General features: G+C 38.7%; 1 protein-coding gene across 7 annotated transcripts in view; it reads right to left on the bottom strand.

Annotated features, from left to right (window-relative positions):
• Nucleotides 1-26,376, bottom strand: part of TBCE (tubulin folding cofactor E) — a 126,373-nt gene that overhangs the window by 18,153 nt on the left and 81,844 nt on the right. For 6 of the 7 annotated variants that reach the window (XM_059900549.1, XM_059900548.1, XM_059900547.1 and 3 more), the window contains exons 3-4: nt 18,519-18,603; nt 3,491-3,676 (exon numbers count right to left, since the gene is read on the bottom strand). In XM_059900549.1, the coding sequence (XP_059756532.1) occupies nt 3,491-3,676; nt 18,519-18,603 (271 nt within the window). Of the gene's footprint in view, nt 1-3,490; nt 3,677-18,518; nt 18,604-26,376 lie in introns of those variants that run through there. The other variant, XM_059900552.1, reaches the window with a different exon arrangement.

Below are 26,376 nucleotides of genomic sequence, written 5' to 3'. Positions count from 1 at the left end.
CTTCACAGAGACAGAAGTAGAACGGTGGTTGCCAGAGGCTGGGTGGGGAGAGATGCGCAGCTCTTACTGAAGGGTTACAGGGTTTCAGTTTGGGAAGATGGAAAGGTTCTGAAGATGGAAGGTGATGACGGTTGCACAACAGTGGGAAGGTACTGAACGCTGCTGAACTATACACTTAAAAATGGTTAAGATGGTAAATTTCGCATTATGTATATTTTACAATTTTAAAATGCTATGATAATTTTTTTAAATTTATTTATTTATTTATTTTTGGCTGCGTTGGGTCTTCGTTGCTGCACGTGGTCTTTCTCTCATTGTGGTGAGAGGGGGCTACTCTTTGCGGTGCGCGGGCTTCTCACAGCGGTGGCTTCTCTTATTGCGGAGCACGGGCTCTAGGCCCGCGGGCTCAGTGGTTGTGACACGTGGGCTCAGTAGTTGTGGCGCGTGGGCTTAGCTGCTCGGCAGCATGTGGGATCCTCCTGGACCAGGGCTCGAACCCGTGTCCCCTGCACTGGCAAGCGGATTCTTAACCACTGCGCCACCAGGGAAGTCCATGCTATGATAATTTAGTGAGTCGGTATTTGTGAAACTCTCAGAATATTGCGTGACATACAGTAAGTCACTTTATAAGTATTTATAAAAACAAACATAAAACTGACAACCTTTGGGGGGAATACTAAGACCACCATGCAAGGCATCAGCTATTACAATCACCAGAAGCTAGGGGGAAAAGACAGCAGCAATGTTCCAGGGCAGAGGCTTCCAAACTTTCTCAGTTCACAGGGCCCTTCACAGTGTTTCAGTAATTTTCCAAGGTGCCCCTAGGCCAAAAGAAACGCCTCACAGTTCCATTTAGTAAGCAGTTAGGGCCAAACAACTTAATAATTATTAATGTCCTACCAAACTAGTGTCTGTCTAGTGGGCACTGCACAACTTCCCGAACCCTGGAATCAGACTGGACCCTCACCACCTCCTTTTCCCGTTTCATGATGATTTTCAGGAGATACTGGCTTTTCTTTCGGCACAAGAACGGCCAAAAACCCAGCTCTGCAGGGAAATGACACCATGGAAAGGAACAGTAGGAATATCATGAAACTGAACTAGCTCCAACTAGTAGTTTGCACCGTGTCCGACAGATGTCACTGTTTCCCTCTAAAATTCAAAATATCCTGTTGTGCCCCAGTGAGTTTCCTGCAGGCCCAGGAAACCTTGGTACAAAGCTTAGGGATCCAGGTCTGAATTCAGACACCACTCCAGGGCCACAGCCATCTCCAAGGAGAAACCACACATAATGGTCTTTATTTGGTTTTGATTCCTTTATTATGTCTTTTCTCGGTGCTACAAACTCAAAGCTGATCAGCTGGAATTAATCAGGAGACAATACAGTGGCTGAAAGCAGAGGTTTCCATCCCCAGCAGTGACGCCTACCGTTCACGGCAGGATCTCAACCGCTATTCCCAACGGCTCTAACAGCTCAGGTGTTACTTTGGAAATGAGGAAGCGGAGGCTTAGAAGCCAGAATTAACTAACTCTAACTGCTGTCAGGGCTAGAAAGTGGCTTAGCTGACACCTGAACCCAGCCTGACTGGCTCCAACATTGGGTCCTTCCCAGGAAAGACACTAGCTAATTACTGAACACACTGATACTCAGGCAGTAGACTCCTTCACCAGAAAACTTCATGAGTTATGCAGCTGCTCATAAACTAGGGGAGGAAAAATCTGTTCGCATCTGTTGTTAATATTCACAGAGCCCATGGTGCTCTCTGAAAGAGATTAACCAATGGGGGGGAAAAAGCCTCTTTTGGGTAAATGATACTTAAATATTTGCATTTTAAATGGAAAAAATAGGGACTTCTCTGGTGGTCCAGTGGGTAAGGCTCCACGCTCCCAATGCAGGGGGCCAGGGTTCGATCCCTGGTCAGGGAACTAGATCCCACATGCATGCTGCAACTAAGAAGTCTGTGTGCCGCAACTGAAGGAGCTCGTATGCTGCAACTAAGACTCGGAGCAGCCAAAATAAATAAATTAATTAAAAAATAAATAAATAAATGGAAAAAATAAAGCAAAGAACTCTAACCCTATGAAGCACATAGCTCTATAAATCAACAGCAAAAACCATTCACGTTAGTTCTCTCTCAGTGGCGCATTAGTCATGACTCTCTTTTGTTCAGTTTATATATTCTAAATCCTCAACAATGAATGTATATTGTTTGTAATTAACAGTCAAGTTATTGCTTTTTCAAAAATCTTGATTTATTTTGAGTATTCTTTTTCTTTTCTTTTTTTTAATGCTGGTCATCTGTGCTAAAAAGCAGAGATATCAAGAAATGAATTTACTGGGAGTTCCTTGATGGTCTAGTGATTAGGACTTGGCGCTTTCACTGCCATGGCCCGGATTCAATCCCTGGTTGGGAAACTGAGATCCCGCAAGCCGTGCAGTGTGGCCAAAATTTCAAAAAAAATTAAAAATTTTTTAAAAAAGAAAGAAATGTATTTATTCTTCAACACTATCCCCATGTGCACTTAAATTCTGTATCATGTTAAATCTTAATGACAATAATAACAACAAGAGCAACAAAAAGATAGCAAAGAATTTTACTCTGAACAAAACCACAGTTCAATTCTTTTACTTTAGAGACAAAGTAAAAGATCGCAGGCCTATGCCAAGTAGCGGCAAATCTACTCTCCAAAGTGGCCACCAGGGGTCATTACTTGGACGCATCATCCAGGTCAGGGTCAAACACCACTCACTGACCATCGCTGCTAAACCAGTGTAACGTGGGAGGTTCGTGTGCAGTTGTGCGCAGTTCTGTGTGAATATCAGCTTCCGCACTCTCTGGTTCACGCGGTGCCTCAGAATGAGCAGTGAGCCTGTTTACAGGGCATCACTGTGTTCAGAGAGTTGGGGAGGACAGAGAAGTTCAAATGCAGCAGTTTCAAAATGCATTATGTAGTGCCCCTCAGACTGCTACACAGTCACCTGCGGGTACTTCTTAAAAGCAAGAGCCCATGCATGGTACTCTGATCTAGTAGGTCTGGGATGGGACCCAGGATTCTGCATGTTTCAAAAGGAGCCCAGGTGATGAGGGTGTGCAGCAGAGATGGGAACCACTGGGTTCTAGAAGGTGCCATCATGCTACACGGCACAGGTAACAATGTAGACTTCTGTTTCCATTTTTGACTTATCATCCAGACGTCAACCTTAGTTCCTTAATAATTAGTGAATACAATAGAGTATGGTATAAATATTCATAATGGGCAAATCAGTGTTTTATTTCCAATCTAGGAAAGTCCTGTGCTAAAATAAGGATTTTAATTTCCCTGAATACTCAATCCTTGGATTCCTCTGATCTCAACTTACTGTTTTGCAGAAAAGATAAGACGACTTCGGGAGCAAAGTTCTGAGCACTGACGTGCAGTCGGCTGACCTTAAATCCTGCACTTTGATGAAACTGTGAAAGTCGGCTCTACCATTATCACTTCCACTTACCTTTGCTGTTTTACAACAGAGTCAAAACCAATGGTTTCCACAGGTTTATTTCCAATTGTAACAATCTGCTCTTTTCCCTCTTCCTCTGGTTCATCCTCTAACGCATAGCGGTTCTTAATCGCAGTGAGAAAGTCTACTCCAAAATTTACTTTGTTTGGACGAATGAAGGATCCTCCTGTTGGATGCCTGGGAAAAGAGAGGAACAGAAGAGAGAAAATATCATCTATGGGGACCTTTAAATAAGATGACACACACAAAAATCCTTTATAAACTGTCACTCTGCCACAAATGTAAAATGCATTTACAAATATATTAGCAAATAAAAGCAATTAAACAATTTTTAAAAAGAAGGAAAAAGAAAGTATCATCCACCATAAGGCAATGTTCTGAAGGTTTTCAAAATTTTCTGTATGCTGAAAAAGTAGAATCAGCATAAAAGGGAGAGTAGTATACTAAAAAAAAAAAAGAGTAATTCATACAATTGATCATAAAGGGTTGTGTGCTGATGCAAGTATGTAAAATCCCAATAGATAAACAGACAAGAAATATGTAACAGATGATTCGCAAAAGAGGAAAGAGAAGTATTAAATCCATGGGGGAAAAGTTTTACCTTGCTAATGATTAAGAAATGTAAATTGGGACTTCCCTGGTGGTCCAGTGGTAAAGAATCCACCTTCCAATGCAAGGGACATGGGTTCGATCCCTGGTCGGGGAACTACATGCTGCGGGGCAACTAAGCCCGCGCACCACAACTACTGAGCTCTCGCGCCTCAACAAGAGAGCCTGCGTGCGGCAAACTACAGAGTCCACGCACCCTTGAGCCCGCGCGCCACAGCTAGAGAGAGAAAACCCATACGCCACAACGAGAGAGAAGCCCACGCACCGCAACGAAGACCCAACGCAGCCAAAATTAAATAAATAAAATATTTTTTAAAAAATAAATGTAAATTCAAGCAATGAAACTATTTTCAACAAATCTAGCAAAAAATAAAGTCCTAACACTCAAAGACTGAAAGGTTGGGTTAGTTCTTGACTGTATAATCCTACTCATGGGAATTTGTCAGCAGGCAATAATTTAAAAATAAAAACAAAATTGCATTTACAAAGATTCTATATAATAGCATTTTTTTGGTAATAGAGCAACTCTGGAAACCATAAAAATTCCCAGCTGGACAGGAACTATTAAGTAAACCAGACAGATGCAGTCATTAAAATATTGTAGCTATAATACTTAATAAAATTACTTACAGAATAATGCTAAGATTTCTAAAAATTGAACCAAATTGTACATGACACAACTACAGAGGAATCATATCTATGGCTAGACAAAGATTGAATAAGGACACAAAGAAATGAAAACATCTGTGGATAACAGGGTTATGTACGAAAATCTTTTAAATGATAATCTGAACTAAATGAAAGTTCAAATATGGGACTAAAATAGAGCATGTGGAAAGAATTCTATAGAAATATAGGATATTTTATCACAATTTATATTCAGGTTTTATAACAATTTTTAGTAATAATCTCTAGAAGAATTTAATAAAATATTAATCATATTGCTGTATGTAATGACTGTTGTCAGGGTTTCCAAGAGATTCAAAACAGATCTTTAGACACATTAAATTTCAGCATTCAGCACTGCATCATGGCAATGATACCTTACTTTCAGGGAAATCTAAGTATGCCTATAAAACAGCTGTAGAGCAGAAGCAAGAAGAACTAAAATCCTGCAGCCTGTGGAACAAAAACCACATTCACAGAAACACAGACAAGATGAAAAGGCAGAGGGCTATATACCAGATGAAGGAACAAGATAAAACCCCAGAAAAACAACTAAATGAAGTGGAGATAGGCAATCTTCCAGAAAAAAAATTCAGAATAATGATAGTGAAGATGATCCAGGACCTTGGAAAAAGAATGGAGGCAAAGATTGAGAAGATGCAAGAAATGTTTAACAAAGACCTAGAAGAATTAAAGAACAAACAAACAGAGATGAACAATACAATAACGAAAATGAAAACTACACTAGAAGGAATCAATAGCAGAATAACTGAGGCAGAAGAACAGATAAGTGACCTGGAAGACAGAATGGTGGAATTCACTGCTGTGGAACAGAATAAAGAAAAAAGAATGAAAAGAAATGAAGACAGCCTAAGAAACCTCTGGGACAATATTAAATGCAACAACATTCACATTACAGGGGTCCCAGAAGGAGAAGAGAGAGAGAAAGGACCAGAGAAAATATTTGAAGAGATTACAGTCGAAAACTTCCCTAACATGGGAAAGGAAATAGCCACCCAAGTCCAGGAAGCGCAGAGAGTCCCATACAGGATAAACCCAAGGAGAAACACGCCGAGACACATAGTAATCAAAGTGGCAAAAATTAAAGACAAAGAAAAATTATTGAAAGCAGCAAGGGAAAAACAAAAAATAACATACAAGGGAACTCCCATAAGGTTAACAGCTGATTTCTCAGCAGAAACTCTACAAGTCAGAATGGAGTGCCATGATATACTTAAAGTGATGAAAGGGAAGAACCTACAACCAAGATTACTCTACCCAGCAAGGATCTCATTCAGAGTTGATGGAGAAATCAAAAGCTTTACAGACAAGCAAAAGCTAAGAGAATTCAGCACCACCCAACCAGCTCTACAACAAATGGTAAAGGAACTTCTCTAAGTGGGAAACACAAGAGAAGAAAAGGACCTACAAAAACAAACCCAAAACAATTATGAAAATGACCATGGGAACATACATATCAATAATTACCTTAAATGTGAATGGATTAAATGCTCCAACCAAAAGACACAGGCTTGCTGAATGGATACAAACACAAGACCCATATATATGCTGTCTACAAGAGACCCACTTCAGACCTAGGGACACATACAAGACTGAAAGTGAGGGGATGGAAAAAGATATTCCATGAAAATGGAAATCAAAAGAAAGCTAGAGTAGCAATACTCGTATCAGATAAAATAGACTTTAAAATAAAGAATGTTACAAGAGACAAGGAAGGACACTATATAACGATCAAGGGATCAATCCAAGAAGAAGATATAACAATTGTAAATATATATGCACCCAACATAGGAGCACCTGAATACATAAGGCAACTGCTAACAGCTATAAAAGAGGAAATCGACAGTAACACAATAATAGTGGGGGACTTTAACACCTCACTTACACCAATGGACAGATCATCCAAAATGAAAATAAAAAAGGAAACAGAAGCTTTAAATGACACAATAGACCAGATAGATTTAATTGATATTTATAGAACATTCCATCCAAAAACAGCAGATTACACTTTCTTCTCAAGTGCGCACAGAACATTCTCCAGGATAGATCACATCTTGGGTCACAAATCAAGCCTCAGTAAATTTAAGAAAACTGAAATCATATCAAGCATCTTTTCTGACCACAACGCTATGAGATTAGAAATGAATTACAGAGGAAAAAAAGTAAAAAACACAAACACATGGAGGCTAAACACTACGTTACTAAATAACCAAGAGATCACTGAAGAAATCAAAGAGGAAATAAAAAAATACCTAGAGACAAATGACAATGAAAACATGAAGATCCAAAACCTATGGGATGCAGCAAAAGCAGTTCTAAGAGGGAAGTTTATAGCTATACAAGCCTACCTCAAGAGACAAGAAAAATCTCAAATAAACAATCTAACCTCACACCTAAAGGAACTAGAGAAAGAAGAACAAACAAAACCCAAAGTTAGCAGAAGGAAAGAAATCATAAAGATCAGAGCAGAAATAAATGAAATAGAAACTAAGAAAACAATAGCAAAGATCAATAGAACTAAAAGCTGGTTCTTTGAGAAGATAAACAAAATTGATAAACCATTAGCCAGACTCATCAAGAAAAAGAGGGAGAGGACTTAAATCAATAAAATTAGAAATGAAAAAGGAGAGGTTACAACAGACACTGCAGAAATACAAAGTATCCTAAGAGACTACTACAAGCAACTCTATGCCAACAAAATGGACAACCTGGAAGAAATGGACAAATTCTTAGAAAGGTATAACCTTCCAAGACTGAACCAGGAAGAAATAGAAAATATGAACAGACCAATCACAAGTAATGAAATTGAAACTGTGATTTAAAATCTTCCAACAAACAAAAGTCCAGACCAGATGGCTTCACAGGTGAATTCTATCAAACATTTAGAGAAGAGCTAACACCCATCCTTCTCAAACTCTTCCAAAAAATTGCAGAGGAAGGAACACTCCCAAACTCATTCTATGAGGCCACCATCACCCTGATACCAAAACCAGACAAAGATACTACAAAAAAAGAAAATTACAGACCAATATCACTAATGAATATAGATGCAAAAAACCTCAACAAAATACTAGCAAACAGAATCCAACAACACATTAAAAGGATCATACACCACGATCAAGTGGGATTTATCCCAGAGATGCAAGGATTCTTCAATATTCGCAAATCAATCAATGTGATACACCATATTAACAAACTGAAAAATAAAAACCATATGATCATCTCAATAGATGCAGAAAAAGCTTTTGACAAAATTCAACACCCATTTATGATAAAAACTCTCCAGAAAGTGGGCACAGAGGGAACCTACCTCAACATAATAAAGACCATATACGACAAACCCACAGCAAACATCATTCTCAATGGCGAAAAACTGAAAGCATTTTCTCTAAGATCAGGAACGAGACAAGGATGTCCACTCTCACCACTATTATTCAACATAGTTTTGGAAGTCCTAGCCATGGCAATCAGAGAAGAAAAAGAAATAAAAGGAAGACAAATTGGAAAAGAAGAAGTAAAACTGTCACTGTTTGCAGATGACATGATACTATACATAGAGAAGCCTAAAGATGCCACCAGAAAACTACTAGAGCTAATCAATGAATTTGGTAAAGTTGCAGGATACAAAATTAATGCACAGAAATCTCCTGCATTCCTATACACTAATGATGAAAAATCTGAAAGAGAAATTAAGGAAACACTCCCATTTACCATTCCAACAAAAAGAATAAAATACCTAGGAATAAACCTACCTAGGGAGACAAAAGACCTGTATGCAGAAAACTATAAGACACTGATGAAAGAAATTAAAGATGATACCAACAGATGGAGAGATATACCATGTTCTTGGATTGGAAGAATCAATATTGTGAAAATGACTCTACCACCCAAAGCAATCTAAAGATTCAATGCAATCCCTATCAAATTACCAATGGCATTTTTTACGGAACTAGAACAAATTATCTTAAAATTTGTATGGAGACACAAAAGACCTCGAATAGCCAAAGCAGTCTTGAGGGAAAAAAACGGAGCTGGAGGCATCAGACTCCCTGACTTCAGACTATATTACAAAGGTACAATAATCGAGATAATATGGTACTGGCACAAAAACAGAAACATAGATCAATGGAACAAGTTAGAAAGCCCAGAGATAAACCCACGCACCTATGGTCAACTAATCTATGACAAAGGAGGCAAGGATATACAATGGAGAAAAGACAGTCTCTTCAATAAGTGGTGCTGGGAAAACTGGACAGCTACATATATAAAAGAATGAAATTAGAACACTCCCTAACACCACACACAAAAATAAATTCAAAATGGATTCAAGACCTAAATATAAGACCAGACACTATAAAACTCTTAGAGGAAAACATAGGAAGAACACTCTTTGACATAAATCACAGAAAGATCTTTTTTGATCCACCTCCTAGAGTAATGGAAATAAAAACAAAAATAAACAAATGGGACCTAATGAAACTTCAAAGCTTTTGCACAGCAAAGGAAACCATAAACAAGATGAAAAGACAACCCTCAGAATGGGAGAAAATATTTGCAAACGAATCAACGGACAAAGGATTAATCTCCAAAATATATAAACAGCTCATGCAGCTCAATATTAAAGAAACAAACAACCGAATCCAAAAATGGGAAGGAGACCTAAATAGACATGTCTCCAAAGAAGATATACAGATGGCCAAGAAGCACATGAAAAGCTGCTCAACATCACTAATTATTAGAGAAATGCAAATCAAAACTACAATGAGGTATCAACCTCACACCAGTAAGAATGGGCATCATCAGAAAATCTACAAACAACAAATGCTGGAGAGGGTGTGGAGAAAAGGGAACCCTCTTGCACTGTTGGTGGGAATGTAAATTGATACAGCCACTATGGAGAACAGTATGGAGGGTCCTTAAAAAACTAAAAATAGAATTACCATATGATCCAGCAATCCCACTACTGGTGTATACCCAGAGAAAACCATAATTCAAAAAGACACATGCACCCCAAAGTTCACTGCAGCACTATTTACAATAGCCAGGTCATGGAAGCAACCTAAATGCCCATCGACAGACGAATGGATAAAGAAGTTGTGGTACTTATATACAATAGAATATTACTCAGCCATAAAAAGGAACGAAATTGAGTCATTTGTTGAGACGTGGATGGATCTAGAGACTGTCATACAGAGTGAAGTAAGTCAGAAAGAGAAAAACAAATATCGTATATTAACACATGTATGTGGAACCTATACAAATGGTACAGATGAACCGGTCTGCAGGGCAGAAGTTGAGACAGAGATGTAGAGGACATATGTATGGACACCAATGGGGGGAAAGCAGCAGGGGGGTGGGGATGATGGTGTGCTGAATTGGGCGATTGGGATTGACATGTATACACTGATGTGTATAAAATGGATGACTAATGAGAACCTGCTGTTTAAAAAAATAAATAAAATTAAATTTAAAAATTAAAAAAAAAAAAACCCCAGCTATAAATGTTAATATCATCATTTGATCATGTTACAGAATAAATGATGAAATACATGAATTACCAAAAATTGTATGATAAACACTATTTTGGCTTACCCCCTTTAACTCTTTTAAACAAATGAAACTTCCCGAGAAGTCACCATAATTAAAGAGGATGAAAATAATACTGATGATAAATTTTGTCAATATAAACATATATACATTTTCTTCTGGGAGGTGGGTCTACAGAGATTACCAGATTGTAAAAGGAACCTGGAATCTCGGAAAGTCAGAGGTGATGTCAGGGCAAAAAGAAGGGGCCCGGAGGTCGTGAGAAACCCCCGAGAGGGTGGTGTCCTGGAAAGCAGTGGACGACCGTGTCCAGGGCTGTGAAAGCCCGGAAGGTGACAGCTGAGTTTGGCCAGTGAAGCTAGCAACCGGGAAGTGACCCTGCTAGAAGCAGCTGGGGTGGGGCTGTGGGACAAGCTCCAGAGAGTGAGAGGAGAGTGGGCTCAGACTCCTCTCATCTGCGGGAGATCCAATGGAAAGGGGGGAGGAGGCAGGGAAAGGGCAGATGTTTTCAGATGGGAGAAAGTACCAAACTGACACGAGACAAAAATAACCCAGTGGAGAGGGGGAATTGTCGATGCAGGAAATTAAATTCTCCGTTGCAGCAGAATCAGGTCCTGAGTCTGTCTGCTGTGATATCAGAGGATCACTGGCTACCAGAAGCTGCCTAGAAAATATTTCGTTTTCTTTTCACACAGAAAAGGCTCCTAGTGTGAAGAACACAGTTCTGTTTCAACAAACACATTTCTATCACTCAGCTAAAGAGATTAAATGTAGCTAGCCTCGTTTTTATAGATATATTTTTTTAATTTTTAATTTTTGGCTGCGTTGGGTCTTTGTTGCTGCGCGCGGGCTTTCTCTAGTTGCGGTGCGCGGGCTTCTCATTGCGGTAGCTTCTCTTGTTGCAGAGCACGGGCTCTAGGCACACGGGCTTCAGTAGTTGCAGCACACAGGCTCAGTAGTTGCAGTACATGGGCTCCAGAGCGCAGGCTCAGTAGTTGTGGTGCACGGGCTTAGTTGCTCCGCAGCGTGTGGGATCTTCCCCAAGCAGGGCTCGAACCCGAGTACCCTGCACTGGCAGGAGGATTCTTAACCACTGCGCCACCAGGGAAGTCCCTAGCCTCTTTTTTCTTTTTTTTTAAGTTCAAACGGATCTACCTAAGAGATTACCTAGTCTAGGACTTCTCAAACTCAACCTGAAAAGCAGTCAGTCACCTGGAAAGCTTACTGGAACCCACCCCAAGGTGTGCACGCAGTGGGACTGGACTGGGGCCCAGGTTCTGCTGTTTAAAACAATGTGCCAGGGGATTCTGATGCAGGGGGGCCTCATGTCCCCCTTTAAGAAACTCTGATCTAATCCAATCCCGTTTCAGTTGGGGATACTGGGGTAACAATCACAGAGGTAACACAGCCAAGACTTGGATTCCTAACTACCAGTGCACTATCCTTTCCTGCGTTTCTGTCTTTATTCTCCTCACTACCACAAATTTTAGTAGTTATTAGATCCATCAGTAGATATTACTGTTATTTAGTAAAGAAATATATATCTCAAAAAGAGAAATATATATCTAACTAGATCATAATTTTAAAATATTTTTGATTACTTCAATGTGACTAAGTTTCCTCTGTAATGCAATGTAGTTTTTTCCCCTGCTTTTGAAAAGATTATGTTATGCCTCCAAAAAGGACACACAACATAAAAAAAGTCCTGGTCTAGTGTGTATTCCACAGAAGAAGTAGAATCTGAGTTAGACCTTGAAACATGAGTAGGAGCTGGATGAAAAAGTGGTGGTACTTGTCCTACAATAAGCATCAAACAGGATCCTACATGAAAATCCCTACGAGAATAGAGAAAGCACAGCAAAAGCAGTACTACTGAAAATAAAACATTTCTAGAACCATAACAATTTAAATAAAACATTATGTTTTAAACAAAGGTGCTTCACCCACAATGTTGGCCGCAGCACTACACTACAATAGCTAAGACATGGAATCAACCTAAATGTCCATCAACAGATGAATGGATAAAGAAGATGTGGTGTGTATGTGTGTGTACAAACACACACACACACACACACTGAAATATTACTCAGCCATAAAAAAGAATGAAAATAATGCCATTTGCAGCAACATGGATGGACTTAGAGATTATCACACTAAGTGAAGTAAGCCAGACAGGGACAAATATCATATGATATCACTTATATATAGAATCTAAAAAAAAATGATACAATGAACTTATTGACAAAACAGAAATAAACCCACAGACACAGAAAACAAACTTATGGTTGGTTACCAATGGGGAAAGGGTGAGGGGAGAGGGATAAATTAGGAGTGTGGAATTAACATATACACACTACTATATATGAATAGATAAACAACAAGGTCCTGCTGTATGGCACAGGGAACTATACCCAATATTTTGAAATAACCTATAAGGGAAAATAATCTGAAAAAGATTATACATACATACATATATATATATATATATTATATATATATATATATAATATATATATATAACTGAATCGCTTCGCTGTACACCTGAAACTAACACGATATTGTAAATCAACTATACTTTAATAAATATAAAATAAAAATAAACAAAGGTGTTTCTTACGAAGTAAATCACAAAGATGACTTGTAGGTTGTCTCGTTTAATTTTCCATTATGACAGCACACAGTCCAATCTTGTGTTTACTGACAACTAAACCTTATGAATGTTAAACACTTTACATGTACAAGGCTGAACTAAATCCTAAGGTATGTTGTTAGGTGTCGGAAAAATAATGCCAGACAATTTAGAACACTCGTTTATGTACCTCATCTATCTAAATGTATACAAACAAATGAGTTTTGCATCTAAGAGACTGTTCCTAGAGTCTCACGTTTATGAAACAGGCTTTGGCTTATGAAACAGTGAAATTTGAAATTTTAGTGAAATGAAATTATGAAATTTATGAAATAGTATTAGTTTTCCTTAAAGGAGTAACACTGGGGGGGTGGAAATAGAAATAGGAAAATGTATTGTTCAAATATTATGTGACTGAAATGTAAAAATAAGTATGAGAGCACAAATTTTAAAACTAGCACATTTATAATAAATGAAAAAACAACAATGCAAAACAAATACCATGGTTTTCATTTCTGTCCTAAATTTATAACAGTGGTAATGAACAATTCAAGAAGAGACCTTTGTTGCTGTTTAGTTTGGCTGCAGGCAGAAGAAAGAAGTCAGGAATGGTGTTAGGTGGGTGCAAAGGAGATGCTGTGCCCTTTACAGATCAAAGGATGACATCAAAGGTCAGTCTCCTCTGCAACATTCCTGGCAGGTTTCTCGGAAAAACAAACAGCCCAGAAAATAAAAAATGCTAGCTGAAGGAGTGCCCATCAATAGCAGTAAATCTTCAAAGACAAACTAATAATTCAAAGATTCCACTGAGATCTTAGATTATTATCAAGATGTTGCATCTGAACACTGAAACCCTGAACCCTACCTAAAAGAGAAAAAACTGGGGGAGGGGAGGGAGTGAAGGGGGAGAGTCCAAAATGTTTTCTCTCGTAAGCATTCGGCTTGTTCAAGTTCCTGCCTCCTTCGGCCCACCAATTACATATGCAGCTAGGAAAGTCCACATCCCAACCACGGCTCTTGCAGAAATGAAAGACTCTCACAAAGCACTATAATCAAGATTCAGTCTACCCAACAGAGTTGTCAGATAAAATTCAGGTGCCCAGTTAAATCTGGATTTCAGATAAACAATCTGAAATTTGTTATATACTTAAAATTCTTCATTATAAGTATGTACGATGCATGTCCCATACTTGTACCAATAAATGATTTACTGCTTATCTGAAATCCAAATTTCACCATGCATTTTGTATTTTTATTTGCTGAATCTGGCAATACTACTCAAAGGCAAAAGGGTCCCCAACAGATTCCAAAACTCCTGTAGTAAGTATCTTTCTTATTGGGGCTTGTTTAGATGCTGGGAAAGACTGGGTCTCTGGGGAGTTTCTAATAAATGTCGTTGACCTTGATATCCTGTTTGTTACAGGCATGCATAGAGCCTTTTCAGCAACACTGCATAACTAACCATTCACCACGAGAGGAGAAATATTCACTCTAATTTAACGTACATTGCTGTAATAGCTAAAGAATTGACCTGGTGAACTCATTTTCCCAACAGAAAAAAAAAAAAGCTCAGTAGATAAGCATCTTTTTGCACACTGCTTCTGAATGTCACAATTCCTATTTTGCCCTGACTCATGGGAAACTTCCCAAAATGAAATATGTCTCTTCAGCTTTTACAGAGATTCACCCTGCCTGTATCCTATCAGAACATTTAGTGATTTCTTAAAAAAGTATCCTATCACTTTATACCACACCAGAATATTTTATTTTATTTTTATTAATTTTTATTGGAGTATAGTTGCTTTATAATGTTTTGTTAGTTTCTGCTGTGCAGCAAAGTGAATCAGGTATATGTATACATATATCCACTCTTTTTTAGATTTCCTTCCCATTTAGGTCACCACAGAGCATTGAGTAGAGTTCCCTGTGCTATACAGGAGGTTCTCATTAGTTATCTCTTTTATACATAGTAGTGTATATATGTCAATCCCAATCTCCCAGTTCATCCCACCACCCCCTAGGAGAATATTTTATACTGATGCATTAATGCTCATTTAAGAACCTCACCTCAGAACACTTTCCAACAATCTTATGATGCACAGAGGATAAGTAAATCGAGGGGCTTCCATTTGTTAAGTTAGCCAGTGTTGTGGACACGGTCTGGACACCATGTCCCCTCTGACACCAAATATTAAACTCCATTCATGGTGCTGAAGAAAAGTAAGATTTTAAGATTTCTTGCTCAACAGAAAAGAGAAGTCATACAATTACTTAGGGAATATTTTCAATAAAAGCTGAGGGTAAAATACTGACCTGCACAGTTCTAAGAGTTTAGGGTATACCCTTTAGTTTAGGTTGAAAGAAAAGCACTGGAAATCTAGGGACAAGGCAGAGAGAAATTCAAAGTTCATCACCTTAACTGAACCTCTCAACTCCCCAAAAGACAAGAGACGGAGAACAGAAGTACCTGGGAGAGACACATAACTGGTTCACAGGCATAAATTTGGGATGAACCTGTACACTACTACTGTAAACCGACAGTGTCACAAATATTAACGGGTGATTAATATATAACCAGGAGATTGCCATATTTACCTTAGGTTATTTAAGAGATCAGATTGAAACTAAAGAGTGACATGAAGTCCTCTGAACATGGGGGCCTTACAAGGTAATCTGGTCCACTCCCTAAACTTCTTCTGTCGGTGTTACACCAACTATTCAAGAAAAAAATTTACCTCATTTTTAGAGACCTACACTAAAGAGGAGTTCATTCATAGCCAGGATTTGAGCTTGAATCCAGTGTTTCGTGCTCTACTCATAACCCACTTGGTCACCAATACCTGTCATAGCCATCTCAAAGAGTCAGAGTAACGAACAAATGTGATAACACGGAAACACTGAAAGCTAACTGTGAAGACGGTTCTTCTCTGGGTTAAAGCCCATCTTACATTCTTCTTGAAGGTCGTTGTTAAAACAGAGGTTAGACCTTGGCAAATGTTATTCTATTCTAAACCGAGAAGTCTCATGAGATCAACGTCAGCTGAACTGGTTGGGAGAAAATACACAGGGAAGAATGTATGCCCTGAGCCGGGCCTTGAAAACCACCCTGTCTGTCCCCAGGTTCTGACCTCAAGCGGCAGGACCTAACCCTGACCGGCAGGGTGTCACCCCAGCAACCTGGGACGCTGGGGAGACTCAAGAAAACAGCTCACCAAACACCTCACTCAACACACCCTAATATCCTGCATACACAGCAGAGGCCAGCAGACTAGCCTTCCCAAGACATGTGCGCCAGAGGGCATAACTACCCTGTTATACTGTGTCTAAGATGCTCAGCCACTTGACAGTAACACACGCTTCTGAAGAGGTGGGATCCGAAATTTGCTATCAATATGACAACTTCTGACCCATTTTCCTCCTTTAAAATGGGTATACCACCTTTTTGCCATTTACCTATTTCACAAGTATAAGATGGGAACATTTATGATCTGACAACTTTAAATTGCTTTGGCTTCATGAAAATAGCATCTAAGCATTAAAAAAAATGTGTACTGTGGTAAAATACATATCGTTATTATGACTTTCCAAGTAAAATTTGAAATATAAAAGAAGACTCCAATGAAGTTACTAAGAGATCTGAATTAGCTTAATAACAAGTACATGTGGTAAATTCTGTTTTGTCTGATTTAGAGATTCTAAGATATTGGTATAATCTTTACTAGTTGAAGCCATGTTCGAACTAATACCAATAGAAGCATTAACAACTATAAAGGATAAGGTAATTCCTTTAGTCTAGACTAGTGGTTCTCCAGCACAACAGAGCCAATGCTCCCTTTTATATTGCCCCAAAAACAATGTGAAATGGAATTACTGACCCACACAGGATTTCAAAGTCAACAAAATGTCATTTCACTGAAACAAAAGTGATTTATAATAACATAATATGTATTTCAACATGTAAATGCTCAGGCATGACTGTACTAGGAAACACAACAAAGCAAGGAAATGCTTATTCCAAGGGTAAGAACCTGAACACTAAGTCTGTGCCCATCAGCACTTCAGGGCAAATCCCAGCTCTGCCAGGACTGACACAAGTCTTCATTTTCCTACTCAGAGTAACCAAGACTGAAAATATCACCATATGCAGAGACCATGAAGGACACGTAACCATGGACGATTTGGGAGGTGCTGGGGCAGGCTCCACAGGGAACGTTCCCTCACTGGAGGTTTCGTGAGGTCATGGTCCAGGCAGGTAAGGGATCAACAGGCCAAGCTAAGAGATTTCTATTTCCACACCTCTCTAAACACATAAATTGCTCCCTTCATCCTCCATGACCTCTTGACAGATTCTGAGCTGGCCTCATGCCATGTCTGTCACCACCGCTGGCCTCTAGGAACATGCCACTTCTTCTTCTATCCTGACTTCCCAAAACTACAGAATGCTCGACTAGGAAACTTATTTTGCTATTATCTGATTTTGACCTTCATTTTAGAGGTTAGTAAATTTAGTCTGATTTAAGGTCGTAAAGATTGTTAAAAGCAAAGCTAGAGGCCTCTTGATTACCAGGCCAGGAGTGTGTTCACTGTACCACATTTAAAGAATGATAAGCTTAATATTAACAGATTCTTCCGAGAAACTGAAACTTCACGAAAACAAACAACAAAAATTTAAAAGATAGACTGCCTGAAATTCCCCTCTATCCTTTCAGAGCTTCACATAGTTTCTCTGAAATCAAGCAGGTAAAAATATTAGTAGATATGCACTATAATGTGTAATTCTTTTCATGATAAGAGCTTTATTTTATTTTATTTTTTTAAATAAATTTTTTAAATTTTATTTATTTATTTTTGGCTGCGTTGGGTCTTCATTGCTGCGCGCGGGCTTTCTCTAGTTGCGGCGAGCAGGGGCTACTCCTTGTTGCGGTGTGCGGGCTTCTCGTTGTGGTGGCTTCTCTTGTTGTGGAGCACGAGCTCTAGGCGTGCGGGCTTCAGCAGTTGTGGCACGCAAGCTCAGTAGTTGTGGCACACAGGCTTAGTTGCTCTACAGCATGTGGGCTCTTCCCAGACCAGGGCTTGAACCCGTGTCCCCTGCATTAGCAGGCAGATTCTTAATCACTGCACCACCAGGGAAGCCCAAGAGTTTTTTTTTAAATAGTAGCCTAGCATTCCACTGTTTGGATGTTCTGTATTTTGCTTAATCAACTGCTTCTTATTGGATATCTAGGCTATTCCTCTTCTAGTATTCACTTAGTGGGTAGTAAACAGTTAATGAATCAATAAGAAATGTTTGTATCCATCCAATTAAAAAAAAAACTCACAAAACAAAAACACAAAAAAGGACAAAGAAAGCAACCCCACTTGCAAGGTTAAGACTGAGAATTTTAAAAACAAGGAAAAAAATTCTACAAATAGAATTGTCTTTTTAGAATACACCAAATTCTACATTATAACTACCCTAACAGTTAAACATGTCTTCTTCTCCACCCCCCTTATTCAGCTATTTAATATTCTCCTAGATAACCATGCCAATTCGCAATGGAAAATTACCTGCATTTAAAATACACAGTCCCTTCGTGGCTTCCATCATGCCTTCCCCTCTCGGGATTGTCCCATTCTACTCCTAACCAGAGTCCTGGCAGAACAAGAAAAACAAAATGAGCATTAAATTAGGACAGAGGTGATGCTCCATTTTTCTGCAAGCAAATACAGTTTGCAATGGAAACCACAGCACACAGATACCACTGGGGGAGAAAGAAATGTCTTTAGGAAAAGACAAGTTAATCTCAGACTCAGGACTTAATCAGCAAATGCAATAGCAAGTTTGGTTCAAAAAGCCAACAAAAAACACAACTGCAGAAAACAACAGTAGCTAAAATTTACAGACAGAAAGTAGAATGGTGGTTGCCAGGAGCTAAGGGGAGGGGAGAATGGGGAGTTCTTGTTTAATGGGTACAGAGTTTCAGTTTTGCAAAATGAAAAGAGTCCTGGAGATGGATGGTGGTGATAACTATGACAATGTTACTGTACTTAATACCACTGAACTATACACTTAAAAGTGGTAAAATGTAAGTTTAGTTATGTATAACTTACCACAATTAAAAAATATATATATATATATATACACACATATAAGATATCTCTTTCAAAGCACCAGAGGGCTAACAAGGCACTGAAGAATTACAAGGCCAAAATCTGAGAGAAAAGGGAAACCCAGAGTTAAATGAAGTCTTAAAGCAAATTTTTCCCCTCAAGGCATCTGCTGATTCTGGAAGAAAAGGCTGAAAAGCTAAAAAGCTGAACAGAGCTTTGGCCAGAGCTTTTGAGGGACTAAGAGGTCAATAATGAAAATTACAGCCTCCCAAGGAAGATGGAGGTTGCAAGAAACTCTCTAGGTTTTGTACTGGAGCTTGAAATGCCTTGATTCTAAGAGTTAAGAAGGAACCAACTCTAAACAGACTAGTCCTTGAAGTGACTGAAGGTCAACTTCAAATAATCTCATTCCTAGATTTGTTTAAGTGATCTGGGATTGCCACGGACCCTCGCCATCTGCTGGAGTTAACTTCAGTCCTCTCTGGAGGAAGCTAACACCATTGCAAAGCTCAAATTATAACTCTTCATAATCTATATCTGGCACTCAAACAAAAACAACCAAGCATAGAAAAAGATAAGCAGCTATGACTGAAAACCAAGAAAAACAACAGCCAACAGCAATAGATCCACTGGGCATCTGCATAATAGAGTTATACATATGTTTAATATTTTCAGGAAAACAAAAGATAAAATTGAAAACTTCAGCAGAAATATTTTTAAACTTTTTTCAAACCCTAAATGGAAATTCTGGAACTGAAAAATTCAATAATTCAAATTATAATTCAATGGATAGTTTTTTTACAATAGATTATACATAATTTTTTAAAAAAACAGGTCAGAAAAAAAAATATACAGAACATAGCACAGTAACAAGTGATGAAAAACAGACTAGCCTGTAAGAGACATAGAGAATACAACGAAAAGGTCTACCATGTATATAGAACGGGAGCCCCCAAAAGAGAGTAGGGAGAGATTGTGGAAAGAGCAATCTCTGAAGAAATAATGACTGAGGCTATTACAAAACTAAAGAAAGCCATCAAGCCACACATTTAAGAAGGTCTAAGAACAATAACAGTACAAATGCAAGACAAACAAAAAACAACCACACAAAAAAAAGAAAACAAAACAAAGCAAAACCAAACTCCACCAGTTGCCATATAACAAAGACAAACAGAAAAATCTTAAAACAGCTCGGGGTGAGGGAGAGGAAACAGATTATCTCCAAAGGAAAACAACCAGAAATAGTTGACTGACTTCTCCACAGAAACAGTAAAAGCCAGAAAGATAAATGAATAATATCTTCAAAATACTGGGGGGGGGGGGGGGGGGAAGTTAAAAACAAACAAACAAAAAAACCCTGGTAATCTGGAACACTGTAATTGGTGAAAATATCCTTCAAAAAAGTAAAGGCAAGCAAGGAGCCCTGAATACCCAAAACAATCTTGAAAAAGAATAACAAAGTCAGAGGGCTTACAATTTCCAATTTCAAAACTTGCTACAAAGCTACTGTAATCAAAAAAGTGTGGTACTGTCATAAGGCTCAGATCAAAGGAGTAGAGTTGAGAATCCAGAAATAAATCCATACATGGTCAGTTGGTTTTTGACAAAAGTGTCAAGTCAACTCAACAGGAAAGGACAGTCTTTTCAACAAATGGTGCTGAGACAACTAGATACCCACATGCAAAAGAATGAATTTGGACACCCAACTCTCATAATAGATAAAAAAAAAATAACTCAACATAGATCAACAACCTAAATATAAGACCTAACACCATAAGACTCTTAGAAGAAAACTTTATTTCTAAGGATTTATTTCTAATCCTAAAACTTAAGGATAAATCTATAAAACCATGGATTTGGCACTGGATTCTTAGATATGGCACCAAAAGCTCAAGCAACAAAAGAAAAAACAGATAAACTGGACTTCATAAAATTTAAACACTTTTGTACATCAAAGGCCATTAACAGAAATGGGTGAAAAATGTACCACTCTGGTGGGAGATGTTGATGATGGGGGAGGTTACGCATGTGTGGGGGCAGGAGGTATATGGGAAATCTCTGTACCTTCCACTCAACTTTCTTGTGAACTTAAAGCTATTCTAAAAAACAAAGTCTATTTTTAAAAGGTTAAAATGGTGTGTAATTGATAAAAATATCAAATCACTATGTCGCACACCTGAAACTAATATAATGTTTTAAGTCAACTATACTTCAATAAAAAGATTAAAATGGTAAATTTGTTACATATATTTTATAACAATTTTAAAATTTTAATGGAAAAAATGGGTAAAATGGCAAATTTTGTTTTATATATATGTAACCACAACTAAAAAAAAAATTTTTTTTAAGGCAACATAAAGGCAACTTCAACAAGGAAATATCAACAAGGGTGATCTTCAAGGAAAAAGAAAATTATCCCAGAAGGAAGCCTGAGGATACAGAGGGGAATGAAGGGCAACAAAATGGTAAATATATGGTAAGTCTAAATTAATACTGAAATACGAAACAACAGTAATATCAACTCTTTGGGTTTAAAATACACATAAATTGGGCTTCTCTGGTGGCGCAGTGGTTAAGAATCCACCTGCCAATGCAGGGGACACAGGTTCGAGCCCTGGTCCGGGAAGATCCCACATGCTGCAGAGCAACTAAGCCCATGTGCCACAACTACTGAGCCCACGCTCTAGAGCCCGTGAGCCACAACTACTGAGCCCGTGTGCCAGAACTACTGGAGCCTGTGCGCCTAGAGCCCGTGTTCCGCAACAAGAGAAGCCACTGCAATGAGAAGCCCACGCACCGCAGTGAAGAGTTGCCCCCGCTCTCTGCAACTAGAGAAAGCCCACACACAGCAACAAAGACCCAACACAGCCAAAAATAAAATAAAATTTAAAAAAAAATTTAAATAAAATAAAATACACAGATTAAAATATCCAACATATGGATAAGGAAGCAGGTAAGTGGAATTAATGTTCAAGTGTTCTAATGTCTTTGCATGAGTCCAGGAAGAGGTAAAATTACTAATTTTTATTAGGCTTTTATAAGTCAAAGACATATGTTTTAATCTCTAGGGTAACCACTAAATAATAAAAATGTATAAATACCAAATTAATAGAGGGAAATTTTAAACTAATCAATCCAGTGAAAGAAAAAAAAAGCAAAAAAGAGCATAGGCAAGACAAATTAGAAAGTAAATAATTAGATGGTAGACATAAACCCAAATTATCAACAATTAAATAAAACGATAATGGACTAAATATTCTAGTTAAAAGAGAGCTTGCAAAAACTGTCCTCGGGATTTTGATAGGGATAGCCACTGAATCTGTACATTGCTTTGGGTAGTACTGACATTTTAATAATATTAACTCTTCAAATCCATGAACATGGGATGTCTATTTATTTATGTCTTCTTTAATTTCTTTCAGCAGTGCGTTATAGTTTTCATTGTACAAGTCTTTTACCTCCTTGGTTAATTCTTAAGTATATCATTATTTTTGATGTGGTATAAACATACAATGCAATATTATTCAGCTTTAAAAAGGAAGGAAATTTTAACACATGGTACAGCATGTATGAACCCTGAGAACATTATACTAAGTGAAGTCATCCAGTCACAAAAGGACAAATGCTGTATGATTCCACCTATATGAGGTACTTAGAGTAGTCAAATTCATGGAGACAGAAAGTAGAATGTAGTTGCCAGGGACTGGGGGAGGGGAGAATGGGAAACTACTGTTTAATGAGTATGAAGGTTCAGTTCGAGACGATAAAAAAGGTTTTGGAGATGCATCACTTTGTGATGGTGGTTGCACAATATGAATGTATCTAATGCCACTGAACAGTACACTTAAAAAATGTGAAAAATGTAACTTTTATGTTATGTGTATTTGACCACAATAAAAAATAAATAAAAATTTAAAAACTGAAATCAGAGTAGGTTCTCTCAACACAGTGGAATTCAGCTGGAAGTCAATAACACAGAATTCATTAGAAAATCCTCATATATTTAGAAATTAAGGAGTATCATTCTAAATTACCTTGCATCAAAAAAGAAAGCACAATGTCAATTAGAAAATATTTTGAACCAAATCGTAATTTGGTTCAAAATCGTAAAAACACTACATGTCAAAATGTGGGGAATGCAGCTAAAAGTTGCATTTTGAGAGAAACTTACAGACTTAAATGTATATGTTAGGTTGAAGATGGAAAACAATCATCTGTCTCAAAATGTTAAGGGGAGAAAAACAAGTTAATTAAACCTAAATAAAGAAAGTAAAAGGAAGTAAATAATAAGGAGCGAAAATTAATAGGACAGGAAAATAAGTAAGACAGTTCTCTGCCCCAAAGCATCTTGAAGTTTTCTAATAGGGACAGATGTGTAAACTAACAGTCATTATATAAAGAATCAATCTTGGAGTAAAAGTAAATACAGGTGTTATGGGAGCACAGATAAGAAGACAAGTTAATATTGCTGGGAGTAGTTATGGAAAGACATACAGAGGTAGTAACACTTGAGGTCAGCCTTGAAGGGAAAATATGCCAGGTGAAGGCATAGTGTGAGATTTCATAATCTGTTTAGAGGACCTCAAAAAATCCTGAGTAGCTAGAGCAAAAAGTGTTGCCCAGAGGTTGCACAGGAGCACGTAGTTCAGGAGAAAAAGACTAAAGGTGTTAAAAGAGATTGCGCCCAACTGTGTCAAAGAGGCTGCAACATGGTAAAAGCTTTAACTTTATCCTGCTTCTCCAGAGAACCCTATTTAATAAGCATGGAGAAAAGAGACATACAGATGGCCAATAGGCACATAAAAAGATGCTCATGGGCTCCCCTTGTGGCACAGTGGTTAAGAATCTGCCTGCCAATGCAGGGGACATGGGTTCGAGCCCTGGTCTGGGAAGATCCCACATGCCGCAGAGCGGCTAGGCCTGTGAGCCACGACTACTGAGCCTGTGCGTCTGGAGCCTGTGCTCCGCAATGGGAGAGGCCGCGACAGTGAGAGGCCCGCGCCCCGCGATGAAGAGTGGCCCCCCCGCGCCGGAACTGGAGAAAGCCCTCGCACAAAAACGAAGACCCAACACACCCAAAAATAAATAAATAAATAAATTTATTTTTTAAAAAAAGATGCTCATCATCTAATTATTAGAGAAATGCAAATCAAAACTACAATGAGGTACCACCTCACACCAGTCACAATGGACATCATTAAAAAGTCTACAAATAGGGGCTTCCCTGGTGGCGCAGTGGTTGAGAATCCGCCCGCCGATGCAGGGGACACGGGTTCGAGCCCTGGTCTGGGAAGATCCCACATGCCACGGAGCAACTGGGCCCGTGAGCCACAACTACTGAGCCTGCGCGTCTGGAGCCTGTGCTCCGCAACAAGAGAGGCTGCGATAGTGAGAGGCCCGTGCACCGCGATGAAGAGTGGCCCCCACTTGCCACAACAAGAGAAAGCCCTCGCACAGAAACGAAGACCCAACACAGCCAAAAATAAATAAATAAATAAATAAATAAATAAAAAAGCAAAAAAAAAAAAAAAAGTCTACAAATAACAAATGCTGGAGGGAGTGTGGAGAAAAGGGAACACTCTTACACTGTTGGTGGGAATGTAAATTGGTTCAGCCACTATGGAGGTTCCTCAAAAAACTAAAAATAGAGTTACCTTATGACCCAGCAATTCCACTCCTGGGCATATACCCAGATAAAACTATAATTCCAAAAGATACATGCACCCCAATGTTCACAGCAGCACTATTTACAATAGCTAAGACATGGAAGCAACCTAGATGTCCATCAACAGATGAACGGATAAAGAAGATGTGGTACATATATACAATGGACTATTACTCAGCCATTGAAAAGAATGAAATAATGCCATTTGCAGCGACATGGATAGACCTAGAAATGATCACACTAAGTGAAGTCAGACAGAGAAAGACAAATACCATATGATATCACTTATATGTGGAATCTAAAATATTGATACAACACAAATGAACATATCTACGAAACAGAAACAGACTCACGAACATAGAGAACAGACTTGCGGTTGCCAAGGCAGGGGGCAGGGAAAGACTGGGAGTTTGGGATTAGCAGATGCAAACTATTATATATAGAATGGATAAACAACAAAGTCCTACTATATAATACGGGGAACTATATTTCATATCTTGTGATAAACCATAATGGAAAAGAATATGAAAAAGAATATATATATTTATAACTGAATCACTTTGCTGTACAGCAGAAATTAACACAACATTGTAAATCAACTATACTTCAATAAAATTTTTTTAAAAAAGCATGGAGAAACATGACCTCAATTTTGAAGGTAAAAACTGAAGCTTGGGGAAAATATGTGACTTGTTAAAGGGAAAACTGTTTCTTCCACTAATCTCACAACACTTCTGACACCAGATGTGTGGGTTTTTCCACACCAAGAGATCCTCCAGTTCTTGGCGGACACGGGGGGTTGCTGCAATTCAACTCAATTCTGACACGGACTGCCTGGAGTTAGTGCAGACCCCTAGGTTAAGGGCTCAGTCCCACAAGACTGCCCCCGCTTGAGACGCTAGTCTCAAGTCCCAGGTTGTCACCTGTACTTCTCACCAACAGCCTATGAATCAGGGGTCTCCACATTCCTTCCTAAAAATTCCTAATTTGCTAGAACGGCTCAGAGAACTCAGGGAAACACTTACACTTACCAGTTTATTATAACGGATATAATAAAGGAGACAGATGAAGAGGTACATAGGGCAAGGTCCGGAACAGTCCTGCGTGCAGGAGTCTCTCCCTGTGGAGTTTGGGGCACCACCCTCTCAGCATGTAGGTGGGCTCACCAACCTGGAAGCTCTCCAAATACATAGTTTAGGGATTTTCATGGAGACTTTGGAGACTTCATCAAGTAGGCATGACTGATTACTAACTCTATCTCCAATCCTCTTCCCTCCCCAGAAGACAGGAATGGGACTGAAAGTTGCAGCCTCTTAATCATGCTGTGGTCTTTCTGGTGACTAGTCCCCAGTCTGATGCTATCTAGGGGATTTCATCAGTCTGGAGATTCCAAGGGCCTTAGATGCTCTTGTGTCAGGAACTGAGGTCAAAGACCAAATGTGAGAACGAAAGAGGCTCCTGGCATCCCCACACTCAGGAAATTACATGGGTTTTAGGAGCTCTGTGTCAGGAACCTGATGCAGAGACCAATATCTATTTCTTATTGTCACAACTGCCAAAATAACATAGCCAAAAAGAACCAGATCCTGTACTAGCACACACACAATTCTTCTGTGTCCTAATCCACTTTTTATCAAACAAACGCCTTTA

Source organism: Balaenoptera ricei, chromosome 16 (genome assembly GCF_028023285.1).
Source record: "Balaenoptera ricei isolate mBalRic1 chromosome 16, mBalRic1.hap2, whole genome shotgun sequence".
Classification (NCBI taxonomy): domain Eukaryota; kingdom Metazoa; phylum Chordata; class Mammalia; order Artiodactyla; family Balaenopteridae; genus Balaenoptera; species Balaenoptera ricei.
The sequence above is the reverse complement of the archived record's forward strand: the minus strand, read 5'-3'. Positions and strand labels throughout refer to the sequence as shown.